The sequence below is a fragment of the Zophobas morio genome, unplaced genomic scaffold (genome assembly GCF_036711695.1).
Source record: "Zophobas morio isolate AGI-343-1 ecotype UQ-CSIRO unplaced genomic scaffold, CSIRO_AGI_Zmor_V1 ptg000011l, whole genome shotgun sequence".
Taxonomy (NCBI): Eukaryota; Metazoa; Arthropoda; class Insecta; order Coleoptera; family Tenebrionidae; genus Zophobas; species Zophobas morio.
In genome coordinates this window covers 8,050,191-8,064,979 of record NW_026972116.1, presented here as the reverse complement: position 1 = coordinate 8,064,979, position 14,789 = coordinate 8,050,191, and the positions used below count along the sequence as shown (strand labels likewise).

The 14,789-nt window shown below is 32.6% G+C and overlaps 1 protein-coding gene across 6 annotated transcripts in view; it reads left to right on the top strand.

Annotated features, from left to right (window-relative positions):
* Nucleotides 1-14,789, top strand: part of LOC135126826 (uncharacterized protein) — a 212,987-nt gene that overhangs the window by 142,463 nt on the left and 55,735 nt on the right. For 5 of the 6 annotated variants that reach the window (XM_064052982.1, XM_064052981.1, XM_064052984.1 and 2 more), the window contains exons 4-5: nucleotides 4,664-4,841; nucleotides 12,378-12,410. In XM_064052982.1, the coding sequence (XP_063909052.1) occupies nucleotides 4,664-4,841; nucleotides 12,378-12,410 (211 nt within the window). The remainder of the gene's footprint in view (nucleotides 1-4,663; nucleotides 4,842-12,377; nucleotides 12,411-14,789) is intronic. The other variant, XM_064052983.1, reaches the window with a different exon arrangement.

Below are 14,789 nucleotides of genomic sequence, written 5' to 3'. Positions count from 1 at the left end.
ATCACAGACAGGCAACGACATCGGGTATACAACATCAAGTCCCTATATTGCTTCTTGCTACATCCCGGAATTTCAATGAGTTCAAACACTTTAATTAAAACGACTTTGCACCAACAACATTCGCCTGGAAATTACTTTATCATCATCATACGGTGGTATTTCCGCAATCAACACTCTGAAATGATAATAAGCGAAGGGAAAAAATTAAATAAACCTCTGAAAGGGAACCTAAATTCGAAAGTTTAAAGAACATCTTTAAATCGCCATTTATCTCCGACAAGGCAATTTTATTTTACATGACATAAAACGCAAAAGTTTTCTTGTTAAAATGTATTAAAAGTTTAAATGAATTTAAGTCTGCATGCAAATCTTTTGTTTTGAGATATTCACACCTAGTAAAATTATGCAAAGAATAAGCGGTATTAAAACGAACCGAAACTTTTGTTCGTCTACTAGGAGCATATTCTCCGGGCGAAAATTTCATTTTTTCAATTAAAAAAGTGGAATAAGATAAATGGAATTGTTTGTTCCTCAAACAATGGAGCGGATTTTCAAACGGTATTTGCTTTTTGCGTTTTTACCCCATTATAAATTTCTAAAGTTTAGTTCTTTTTTCTCCCCAAATAATAGATAGCTGTTTTCTGTAAGCATGTCTCTTGCCAGTTATCCAGTAAAAGTTGCTCTTTTTTGTAGATGCTGACGTAGGTGTTATTAATGTACAGATGTGACGAGCAGATAATACAGCAATTTTCTTCGTCTCATAAAATTTGGGATGATCATTGTCTACATTTCCTCAAGATAAGATGCAGCGAAAAGAAACTGGCTCATTAATGTCGTGGCACAACCATGAAAAAGTACATAACGTTACGCATTATTGACTATATTTGTCATTTATTCCAGAAACATCGAAGGAGCACTTCCAAGAATTATGTTCTCCAATAATTTGATCAAATGAATTTTTTCATTATGTTCTTAGAAGTTTTTATCCCATATGGGAGAGTGCCCAAATATATCAATAAAAGTCATTACAGAGTAAAATTTATGTATAGCAAACCACCGGAATAATAACGAACGATACTTTTATACTTTTCGTATAACATTACATTTCCCATGGCGTCTGTCCAAAACGCCCATTGATCGTTTACAATGGCACAGGTCCAAAACACTTTAATGCAACTTACAATAATTCTCCCAGATACTATCTCCTTCATCATGCAAATGAGATTTGCTCAAAGTTAAGGTGCATTAGCGTGAAAATATTATCTCTGTGGCTGAATTAGTATTCACGGACAGCGTTCCACTACACTATAGATTCAGATAACACAATGTCGAGGAATTAATATTTTAACATAAACGGAGCAAGTAAACATTTCGAAACAAAAAATGTTTATGTGAGTTCCCCTAACTTTTGTTTGTAACAGTATCGCTTTTGGATTAGGATATTAGTATATTAAAAAACAGTATAAGTAGCAGATTTGGCAGCAATTCAAGACGAGCACAACACAATATTAGACACGGCTTTTGATTGTTTCCTTATTTATTTTATCTAACTAAATATACTTTACAGGCTACATCTACAACGCGGAATTTATAAGAAATCAATATACTGGCCGGTCTTTTTACCAATGCATAGTTATTAACTTATTTTTATTTCCATTTTAATGATCTTTTACATTTGTTTTTACATAATTCTGTATTCCAACATTATTTTCTTCACATTGAGGGAATTCTGTATTATTTATATCTATTGTTGTTGGCACACTCTAACCATGTAAAAAACTCTTTTATTAAAATTCATTAAAATAAAAAATTAATGAGGGCCAAATACAAATTTACCTTTAAGTTTTAGATCCAATGAGACAATGATATATTTTTTGAACAGTTGTCCACTGAGAATTCAGGATTTTTTATAACACCTTAATTAAAGTGAAAATCAAAAAATAAGAATATTAAATAGCTTGTTGACAAGGTTTGATTGCCACTTTTATTAATATATATTAAACACGCAACTCTAAATTAGATACTAGTATCTATAAAAAGAAACGCAAATGAATTGTTTTGTCGGCTGTTAATTAGTATTATTAAATTAAAAACAATTTATTTTTATTAATGTGTGTACATTTCTTAATTCTGTTGACGATTAACATTGACAGTTTTTGCTTTCTGAGCGTAAACTATGGTCTTGTAACAGATTCCATCCGACGATAAACGCACTTTTTTTTCAGGAAATAGTCGCAAAATATTCGCTCATGCAAATCAAGTTGTTTCTTAATTTAAAAATAAAAAAAAATACTCGGGATATTACCTACTATTGATATTCTCCAAAACTACTGCACCGATTATTGTCAAATTTTAATGTATGGAGATGGTAAAACGCAAACTCAAATTTGTTTAGTTATCTCCACCAATAATTTGATCATGTGTCATACGCCTACCCTTGCGACTGATGAGTCCGGCTTGATTTTTTGTACCTAGCATACAGATTTTTGGAAAAAATTCAATTTCATCATTACATTTTATACCACTACAAGAACACTGACATGTATAGTATGGCTAGAGATGTTAAAAAACCGTTTTTTATTAAATTGGTTAGTTTTTTTTGTTTTAAACCAATTTTTTCGTATTTTGGCGTTTTTACTTCCCGAGCGTAGGCTAAGAAAGTAGTAAACGAGTCCACCGGACAAGTGTCCACTTTTGACTTGCCGAGCGTAAGCGAAGGAAGTATTGTAATCGAGTCCTCGGACAAATTGCCACTTTTATGTTTTTTCGACGATTCATGTACGAAAAAAGTAGTCTCCCGTTTCCGTTTGTCTGACTGTCGGTCAGTCTGTATCGATTTTTATTAGACATGTAATCTCCGAAACTACCCCGATTGTTGTCAAATTTTGTATGTATATTAGAAATATCATGTAGATGGTTAAATGGTAACCAAGATTTGGCTAATTGTCCCCACCAACAATTTGATGACGTCATTTCAATGAATGGTTTTCTAAAATGATTTGAATGTTATACAAAAATACTTTGTAACATTCAAATTTTACCATATACTTGTAGTGTACGAATCCACTTTTAATTTTTGGGTTAAATGTCCAAATTTTAGCAAAAACATTTGCAAGGTATAATAACGTTTTATTCCCAAAACGGTTTGAATATCTCCGTGGCGCAGTGGGAGTATCGGAGTTAATGGCAAACTGCGGTACTGCGATTGTGGTTCAACGCCGAACTTGGCCCTTACCTTTTTTTTTCTTAGACTAGAATTATCCACGTTATTATATATATGATTATAATTCGATTATGGTTTAATCAATAATTTTAGTCTTGTTTTAAGAAGACAAACTCTTTCAAATCAAACTAACTTGAGCTTCAGATTGCTGTTACCTACTGCTGAAGGACAAGGGGTGTTATTTATGCCTCTGGTTTTTACTTTAAACGGGTTATCACAAAACGAAAATCGTAAAATCAAATTTTATATATTTTTTAAAGAGTTGGATTTGTCGGATTATTCTTGTAGCCTTCAATCAATTTTTTAATGATCAAATTAAGAACCTCATTTTTTAGATTATACAGGGTCACTCAAAAAAATTAATGAATCAGTCAATTTATTTTATTTAATAAATAAAGGATTGCAAAACTAAATGCTTTGAAATCTTGCAGACGTTTTAAAGTTATTGTAAGAATGATAAATTGTTAATCAAAATACACCTATCTGTTTATTCTCTCTAAAAAATTGATGACGTCATCTCAAAATGTTGCCGAATAAATTGTATCCAAAATTTGCAAAATATGATTAGTTTTTACGTGTGATTTATCATTGAATTCACAATTTTTAAATTTGCTTAAATCAGCTTAAAGAAACTTATAAAGAATAAATTTATTTGACAAGTTTGTATGCCGCTTTAAAATTTCAAAATTTCTGCTCTCACATGTCACATGAAACATCTGAAAAATGGGTCTTTCGTAACAATAATCTCAAAACATGCGCTAAATTTCAGAACAATTGGTTTATTAATTTCTAAGATAAATTATATTATTATTATATAGGCTGTTCAAAAATTGTCACAGAAAAAAAAATACAAAGTCAAACAGACTGCATAACCTTTACCTGAAAACTGTTTTTTTTTATATAGATTGTCCTATTTTCAAGATGTAAAGGTTTTTATGGAAACATTTTTTATACGCTTACGGAATCATCGAGAAATAAAAATATGCTGAACATCTATGTAGTTGTCTCTACAGCAACAATTTTGTTAATTAATTAAGGTACGTGTCTACTAAAACATGAACGGAAATCAAATAATAAAAAGAATACAACTTTAATAAGAGTTCGAACAAGAATTAGTTTCTGTCTTGCATTTTTTCTGCCGTAATTTTGTGTCGATGAATGTCATTTTTTAAATATTTTTAAACAAATCTAAATTTCAATCGGTACAGTAGTTTAGGAATTATGTGTCTAATAAAACTGGCAGATGATAGAGACAAATAACACACACGAAAGTGGGGGACCTGTTTTTCATGCAGTAGACGCTATAAAACGTAGAGAAAACATAAAATTGGCTATTCGTAAAATATATCTTATTCGGGAATCTGTTTTCGAATACTTCTTGCAATTGCACGATCAACGTTACATCTGTTTGTTATTACCATAATCTTTTTTTTGTTTCAGAGTGTGACCAGACATTCGTAAGCAGACCAGGAGGTCCGCTGAACGGCACCTTTCAAGCACCGGAGTTTGTAAACCTTCGAGGACACTCGCGCCAGTGCATTTACACTTTCTTAGCTGGGCTTGGCCAGCGTGTCGAGATCGTCTTCACTTCGTTCAACCTCAGAGGGACACCACCTGAGTACGTAAAAACAGCAATTTCCTCGGTGGTTTTCCAGGTTTATACTGTGTAAACAACAGACAATGGCGCGCAGTTCGGTGAAAACCCAATACGTTCAGCTCCGCCAATTGTTAAAATGCTTTCTCTGCACCGAATTGCACGCGAATTAGACGTGCTCTATTTTTGAAAGAGGGTTGGTTGTTGTTGCAACTGTCTGAAACGAGAATAGGGCATCTAGGTGGTGATTGTGTACACCAACACCGTCCTATGGGGTGGTCGGTATAGGCTGTAGGCTGTTACGAATTATTGGGCTTCTAATTGTAGTTGTTGGTGTAGCAACACAACGCATTTGTTTTTTGTGATGTGCCATGGTAATCGGCAGTTTTTGTAAAATAGGACGGTTTGTAAATGTTGAGTTGGTCGAATAAGTGAGCTGATTTGTAAAGCTGAACGACAAGCCTTTGTCCATAATAGTATGCATTTATCGTACGAATATTTAGTAGGAGGGGTAGTTATCCTAATAGATTGAACTTCGAACATTCGATTAAAGAGGGAAGAACGCTATTATTTTACTTGCTTGGAACTCTTAGAATCTGTCTAGCACTGACCGAGGCACTCTTTAGTCTGAAACATTAATCGAAAAAGATATGTATGTATTCAAGTCAGTCTTTCGATAACAAAATTTTGTGATGGCGTCTTCAACATTTTAGCAAATACACGTTTGAACAGATGCAATATAATACTAATAATAACAGTACTGTATTTCCAAATTTTTGGGAAAGTTCTTGACTTGATGGATAAAATAAATTGCTTCCTTTGTTAATTTTTTGAGTCACTCTGAAAAAGTAATTCCAAAAAATGTAAAAATGTGTTGATAAGCCAATACAATAATATTTATCTTAATATAAAATTTTGAAATGACGTCATCATGTTTTTGGAGCGAATAAACAGTCAAATTTTGATTGGCGATTTACCATGCTTACAACATTAAAACGTTTGCAGGCTTTCAAAGCATTCAAGTTTTTAAGTTAAATTGTAGAATAGTTTTATAAAATTTTGGTTTCTTTCCCAAAAACCGGTAAGTCTAAGGTAAAAAAATCAACCAGAAAAACAAGAGTAGCGTTAGCATTTACTATGCAAAATTTTTAGATGATATCATCAGATCATTGTTGATGGTAGTGATCAGACAGATTTTGGTAGCGTTTTATTAAATACACGATATTCGTAAATTGAGTAGTTTCGGAGATTATCTGTCTAATAAAACCGCGAACAGACCACTGACAGACGACGAGATAAAACAAGCAGACGACAGACAATTAGCTTACGCTCAGGAAATCATTATCATAAAAATGTACGAAGTATAGATCACATGTCATAACTTTTCTTAATATCCAGAAAGAACAGGTGTTGAGAGAATGTCGTTAAAATCTCTTGGCAATGATGATTTCTTTGTGTGATTTATTACATCCTGCATCACATCTAAATATATTTTTTCCAGTTAGTATTGATTCACCTTGAATAATAAAATACTGTTATTGTGATATTGAACAAATCGACATAGATGTTTACCTAGAAGTGACATTCTGTCGAAAATTATAAAAAATCGGAAACATAAAATTGTTGTGTTCCCCTTTTTTCCCTTTTGATAGACATAATTTGCAGGAATTAGTATTTTCTTTGCTGATAAAACTCAAAAGTTTAGTATAATTTATTATCAGAGAGTTGTACATTTTTTAAAATTTGTCAAAAGTTGTCAACAATATATATATATAGTTCCGCTTCGTTAATTATGGCTAGTTTTTTACGATAATTCAAAACGAAGTTATCTGCTGAAAGAAAATTTATTTTTAACGGCGGTGCAGGAGGCATTAAAGACGAAGAATTTGTCTTGAACGTAGGATTTTAACACTGTTTCTCAACTAGTGTATTTGCATTTTTACGATTAATTGTGCTCCATACAATGGTACAACGGAAAAGAAAAATCTCAATGTGGTCACGAAAGCTGGAAAAATCTAAACTCACACATGTTTATGAAGTAAATTTTTGAACAAGGATAACTATAGTACAAATGGGAACAAAATTTTTGATGAAGCGCTAACTAAGCGTAATGTGATGATTTTGACGATTTCTAACGTTATTGTATCTTTGTTAAAATGTATGTTCACGCGCGGTAAAAACCTGCGTGATCCATAGCATGTTGCTTGTCATTATAGCACTTGTTTGTTTCTTTAAGTATGAACTAATTCTGACTTTTGATTCTTTCCTTGTTAAAATGTGAAAATTGATGTTTTTTCAAATGATTTTTTTGCATGAAGGTATTGCACTAGTTCATAGGTCAATGTACTTACTCATATTTTCATACTTCTTTCTTTAGCTCATGCTGCAATTCGTAAGAGCACTAGATAGTATATTTTTGTTGAACATAATATTGCTTTCAGGACTACAATGCAGTTGATTTTCAATTAACTTTAGCTCAGGCAATACAATAATTAATTGGTATTTAATTACAACTGTTTACACTTAATTTCCAATGGTGTAAAATGTAGATTACAATAATTGTGTTATATTATGTACAGATAATAAATTTAAAAATAAATAATTAATAAATTAATGAACGTCAACATAAATAGTACGTAAAGTTATTAACAAACCCTTAATTAAACTACTATGAACACATTTAAAATTCGTGACCTTGTAAGAACAAGGTTCTAGCACAAAAATAATTTTGTATTGAATCTAGGAACATTTTACATCAGCAAATTAAATATTAACAGTGTTGCCATTCTACTGAACATTGTAGGTACTAGAATCCCGCGAACGCCCGTAAGTGTACATTATCGAGGGGTACCGTTCAGTACCAGAAAATTGTATTACTGTATTTAACACTACAATAATACTTCAGTTGTCACAATAACTGATATATATAGTTAAACGTTTACTTCGTATTTCTATTCCCCACAATAATGTTTAATTACTATTTTCTTTGTAATAGACAACTTTTTAAATGTCATATTTTTATAAAATAAAATTGGTCGAATGTTATTTTGGCAGAATATCCCTCGCCCCGAAGTGCAGTCTAACAAATCCCCCGTCTTTGAAAAATTACACAATTTGAACTTGGAAATTCTATTTGTGAAAACCGTATGAAATATAATGAATTGGATAAGATAACCAATGGAAAATTATGTTTTATCAATCTGTCAGTACATGCGTAACTTTGACTGTTTAAGTTTATATTTCGAAAGAATTCGACTATTGACACATTTCGTTAAAAGAGAGGACTAATTTAATTAATTAAGCTGCAATGGAGCAAAACGGGCGGACATTACTGTATTTTTACTTTTCGGGACCACGGTGTGATCCATTCTTGATTTGAAAAAAAAAATCTGCTGCCCGCTTGCTTCAATCCCCGGACCTTGGATCTGCGAGACGTGTGTCCCACCAATGAGCTAGCTGTTCTGCAGCTTCGTGCTATGTCTCCAAAGAACAAAATGGGTTAAACATATATTGATAATAAACAAAATCAAGTTAAATTCGTAAACCTCAAGTACGGAAGTTTATTACTTCACACAATTTAGATAATGTTAATTACGCAATATAATAACCGGCGTCATCAGATTGTTGGTGATTAGCCAAATTTTTGTTAGCGTTCATCATCTACAATGTCTAAATATATATACAAAATTTGATAATAATCAATCCAGTGTCGCCCGATGGACTCGCTTACGCTCGTGCAGTAAAAACTGATAGAACCATTGGGCAACAAGTTTTCCCCAGAGCAATTAAATATAGGGTTTCTAAAATGTATAGAAATGGTTAAAAATCTTGAGAACCAATTGGACATATCAACTAAAATTTAGTATAGGGGTACAAAACATTTTTTTGCTTCATTTGTTTTCGATTTGCAAGGCCAACTTGATTTTTTTAAACGCCACTACCATATAATTTAAGCTTTTTTGAATAGAGCTTTTTTCTGAATTCATTGATATAGCACAATCATACTTTCTTTCTGACTGAAATGGCAAAATAAATTATTTTAAATAAGAATAACTAAAAAAGGAAAGATGACATAGTCACCTTTGAAAATAATTTTAATGTGACATGAAAATCGTTTACTGAAAAATGATGCATCTAAGTGAAACTGAGCGCATAGAATTATTAATGATTATCGATTACTACGACAAAAGACGAGGTTTTGCTCAACTAGTAACATTTTTCAATGAAATTCATCCTAAGCGAGAACTCATTTCTAAGTCGAGGGTTTCAAAAAGCCTACGGAGATTTAATGAAACTGGAGGTGGTAAAGAACGTCCAAAACCTGGCAGGCTTCTTAGACACAACAGAAAATTTCAAAACGTCAATAGAGCAATTAGCGCTGAATTACAATGCTAGTAGAAAATCAATTCAAACAATAATGAAAAAGAAAAAGTTTCATCCATACAAAATCCATTTGGTACAAGAGAAGATGATTTTGATCGTAGAGTTGAATTTACCGAAATTATTATAAACAGAATACTACAACAAGACGAAAATTTTATCAACAGCATTATGTTTTTTGATGAATCTATACGTTTTGTTTAAATGGTCATGTGAACAGACACAACTGCAGGTACTGGTCTGACACAAATCCATATTGGATGGAGCAAATCCACACACAGCGTCCAGAAAAACTGGATGTTTAGTGCGGTATTATTGGTTATCATGTAATTGGTCTTTTTTATTAATGGGAATTTAAATTCTGAGGGATACTTAAGGTTGTTCTGGGAACATATACTGCCTATACTTTCCCTATTGTTTCCCAGTTATCAAAATCCGGAGTTACCAGCAGAAACTATTTGGTTTCAACAAGACGGTGCTCCACCCCATTTTGGACGTCAAGTGCGACAGTACTCAAATGAAACTTTTTCTGTCAGATGGATAGGCCGCTAGGGTTACCGGATTTGGCATCGTTTGACTTTTTTTTGTGGAGCCATTTGAAAAATCGCGTGTATATCAATAGACCTATTCACACTCAAGACTGATAGGGACGCATATGTAATGAAATTGCTAGCATTCGTTCAGAAATTCTCATTAACTCACTGCAAAATTTTATTCAGAGTCTTTTTACTGCTAGGAAGTAAATGGAGAGCGTTTTGAGCATCTTTTGTAGAAAACTGAAGTTTAATTTTTGCTTCGGTTGTTATTGATTAATTATTTATTGTTTAATATTAATCTGAATTCAATGAATTGAAATTAATAATTTATTTAATAATTGTTTAATAATTTATTTCCCCATTTCAATCAGAAAGAAAGTATGATTCTGTTATATCAATGAATTCAGAAAAAGAAGCTCCATTCAAAAATGTTTAATTATATAGTAGTGTCATTAAAAAAAATTAAGTTGGCCTGGCATTTCGAAAAAAAATGAAGCAAAATTACCTTGTTATATATAAGTATAAGCAGCAAATAATAATTCCGAGGCTTGCTCCAGATATATTTTTTAATGTATACCCGTTAAATAACAAAACAGTCCAAAACGTAAAAATTGATTTTTGTACCTGCAGCCAGGATACACCGGTTTTCGATGTGTCTTTAACGGCCAGAAACCAAACAGCTGCCGGACTAGTCTGGCAAAAACCTAGAGATTTTTTATGATTGTAGATATCGGTTGGTATTATCGCTTGTCATTCTGTGACTGATACGTGATCTTTTGTAGGTTTTTGCAATAAAGCAAAGTTTTTCTAAGTTTTGAACTAGAACATCCAATAAGATAACTGTTAGAATAACCTATTATAGGGTGAAATATAGTAAATAATGTGTGTGCTGTAAAAATATCCTGTAAAGGCGAGAAAAAAAAAAATTCAGCTCCAAACGAAATTCGAACTCAAGGTTCTTGGTCGTCGGGCGAGTCCTTTTAACTTTAGGCTCTTCCTTATACTCTTTCATTTCTATGATTTTGCATCAATATAATTCAGTAACAATTTTATTCTTATAAACATCTGAGAGATATTTATTTTCTGCGAATACTTGTTTTTTGCGGGCCTCACCTATCCTGTTCTCGAAAACATAATTTGTGACTTTGTGTTACAAATAACTATTAAATTTGGCCTTTTATAAAGTCGAAATTTTGGAATGTAACTTCTAAATAAATAAATGGCACTTTCCACTGTGTGACCTGACATATTTAGCCCTCTGAAATGTACCTACATAATAAAATAATTATAATAAAGAAATAATTAATTTATTTCATTTACACGTCTTTTTATCGTTGTTAATTCAACAACTGTTTATTTTATTTGTATTTTATTTTTTGTTAAATTAGAAACGGAACGTTATTTTTCTAATTGGATGTTTTTAGAGTCGCATTAAAACATTGGTTGGTGGATTGGTATTCAAAACTTCATATTATGGCATAATTCAGATTTGACAGATAACTGACGTTTGTCACCGTGGAACGATTATCATCATATGTTATTTCTCCATGCGTTTTGCTTCCAAGCAAGATTTTTTACCTATGATGACCAAATCTGCAACGTAAACTTATATTTGGTCTCATAACTGATTTCCCTGGGTCCCAAAATTTGACAGCAACTTGCAGAACTGCCACAGTTGGCAGATTAGTTGTTAACGTCAAAAAAACATATTACATTTTTTCAGTAGAAAAAATGGTACGAAAAACTTGTTTTGTAAAGTCATTGTCACACTCGTTTTTTGTAAAAGGCAACAAACTTGAATTCGTGTGGTAATAACTAATAATGGACCTTATAAAACATCTTTTTCACTGTACTGCTTTTATAAAACATGCTTTTCAATGTATTATTATAATAGAATAAATTAAAATTGCCTCGTCTTCACTAGTCACAACATTGTGAAACTTGCGGTATTTATGATATTTAAACATTTTGAAACTGTGATAATGCAACATTTTTAACACTGCGCGCCTTTAATGAAAACGTGAGAAATTGTACCTCTCTTGAGTAACTATTCTTACAATTAAAAATAAAGTCTTATGAAAACCTGTTTTCCTGCAAACGGAAAAAATAATATTACAAAATCTTAAATTTGGAAGAACATAGGCATCACCGATTATAAGACAATCAATTTTTTTTCAAGCAACTATTCTAGCTTTCTTCCTGAAAATAATTGGTGTTAAAAATTGTATATCTATCTTATTTTCTGCTGCATGTTTTCTTGATTTAGGGGCCTAAATATTTAAAACTTTTACTAAGTAATTTTCTAGAAAAACACGATAAAAGAATGTATGCAAAATTCTCCTAAGCAGCACGCATTACCTAAATGAAAATGCTCGCCTGGTAAGCGGCTGACATTCTTCTTTCACTGAGGTTATCCAGACTTATTGAGAGGTGTTTTTTTAACCTTCTCCCGCAGTTCCCGGCATCAATTTGTCTGGTAAATTTCCCCGATAATGCATCACCAAGATTAAGTATTTCGAAGGCTTGTCGTTCGGTTTTTACGTGCAGAGTACGTGGTAGCAGTGCGTTGCACGTGCAGATTGCCAGTGGCGTGGCACGTGCCGTTTGACTGATCGTTCTTGTGTTGCCGTTGCCGTTGCCGCAGGCACAGTGGAGCTGCCCCGGGAGACCTCCCTGCGTGAGTACCATCTGAACTGGTTCGATGTGTTTGAGATCCCTTACCTGCCGAGTAGTTAGCACCTCTTAAGCACTCACTGCTTTGTCCTTACTCGACACATCTATCTCTTCGAGAATTGCCTGTCAAGTGTCTGTATGTGCTTACGCGCAAAAAAGTTACCCATTTGTTACGTTGAACTTGATGGAACACTGTCTTTTGCTAGTATTAGGTTTCGATGCGGAGCAGGTAGGTGATGAATGCCTGATTTTTAGAATGTAGAGAACTGGATTTGGATTGCCGTTAATACCAACACCGTCTACAGAAAGTAGCCACCAATCGACGATAAATCTTCTACCAGTTTCATGCTTACAAGTAGTAATATGATAAAAGAATTTTATTATTTGGTTAGCTGAAATAGGGCGCGATGTAAACAGGGCCTGTGTAAAGTGAAACCTTTCATCGTGTTTTTAAAATTGTATAATTCATCATTTTTAATAAATTTACACTTCTTGAAAAAAATAAAATTTTGTTATGAGACGTAACCTTTTTTATATTCACTCAATTTGCATCATAAATTGAAAGGAAGGAAAAAGTGCATGTGACCTGGAAAGTCAATATTTTTTTCTCTGCTTTTACGATGCCTTAATTAGATTTTCCTTTTTCCTAAATTCTCAATTGGTATCGTATGACTCTTTTATTGGATTTGGTATGTATCGTGCACGATGCTTAAATGTGTAACATTGAATCAGTGTTCGTAAATATAGATGTGTGGTTTGTTATGTTGTACTACGTTTAATAATAAGAAGATTTTGATTAAATTTGGTTAGAACTTCTGGTAGTTTTAGATATTATTATAAGCGGGAAAAAGATTTTTTTTAATTTCTAATTTTAGTTTTTACTTTTAGTTAGTTAGTTAGTAACTGACCACTTTTATGCTGTTAACTAATTTGCTTGAAAAAAGTTGTAAACTGCAATCGTTCTCAAAATATTTTTCATTTTTGATAAATGCTCCATGCTTTAAAATTTGCTAAAAATTGTTCTACATTTTAAAATTTCCAAAATTTGATTTTGACTTTAAAAATCGTTGAAAAATATAGCTGTTAACAGTTAAAGAAAACCAATACAATTATTAATATTCTAATGGAAATGCTGTACATTAATTTTCAGTTACCGTGCCAAATGCGAACAGCTGAACGTATTTACAATGTTTTAAATGTGGGTAAGTATTTTTCTTCAAAAATGTTGAAGATAGAAAGAGAAACACTTTATCTTGAGGTATTTCTAGTAATCAGACAGACATTAAAAGTTGTTGCTTTCTCTACGAGTAACTCAAGAAAAACCTAGAACATTTTTTATTTTTTTGGTACTATATCCTTCGGTAAAAAAGGTACTACTGACTGAAATATAGTAGTTATACGTTTACTTCGGTATAAAGTATCGTTACATGAGAAAAAAATCTTTTGTTAAACGTTATTGTTGATGTATGGTATAGCTGACAAGCGGGATAAAAATAAAATGTTAGTTCATTAGTATAGTTGAAAAATTAATCTTTTTATATCCTACGACATTTATGACTGAGTTCGATTAAGAAGAAATCGCTGTTATGCGCTCAGTGCGTTATTGAAAGATCGCTAAAAGAAATAGATGCACCATTTTAATTAGCACAAGTAGAGGCTGAAGCATGATCTGATGTTTACTTGACTGAATTCTGTATCTTCTTACGTATCACAGTCTTGTTGGAAACTGAATCGTCTATAGCGGGAGAACAACATAATTTGTAATCGAGTCATGTCATTTAGCATGTTTGGAGGAGAAAGATCACAAGATCTCAGGGATTAGATATCCTCTGTATTTCGATTAAAACAGTCAATCACAATTGCCGTGGTTGTCTTTATTATTATTTGTCCTTGATTCATTGGAGCCCAAATACAAATTTTTGAGGATGAAGGGAAGTCCGGTCATAAACATGTGGCTTTTCGATGCTCCGCAGTCTCATATTTTGAGAGTTAATTTAGCCACTCAAATGAAACCAATAGATTCTGGAGTTCCCTTAACTTTCAACCTGCTACTTCCCTCCTTTCTAAGGTTTCTCTGAAGTTCGTGATATATCGTTGTAACGCGTTACAAAAATGGGCACGATGTTGTTAGGAACTTCTTCCCAGAATTCATCCCAAGCCCTTTGAATCGAGTAGTCGCACACACCGTTTACCGTCTATCCACTTAGAAAATACAACTCCTATTCATAAACGCTTTGTGCTCCAATGGAAAGGCCATATTTCAGTGAATACGCAGATAACGTTCTGAAAAAAAAAACTGTTTTTAATGTTAAGATTATTTCTCCAGGAAGCAACACCAAGCAAGAAAATAAGATAAGTAAGGTTAGAAGGGACGTTTCATGTG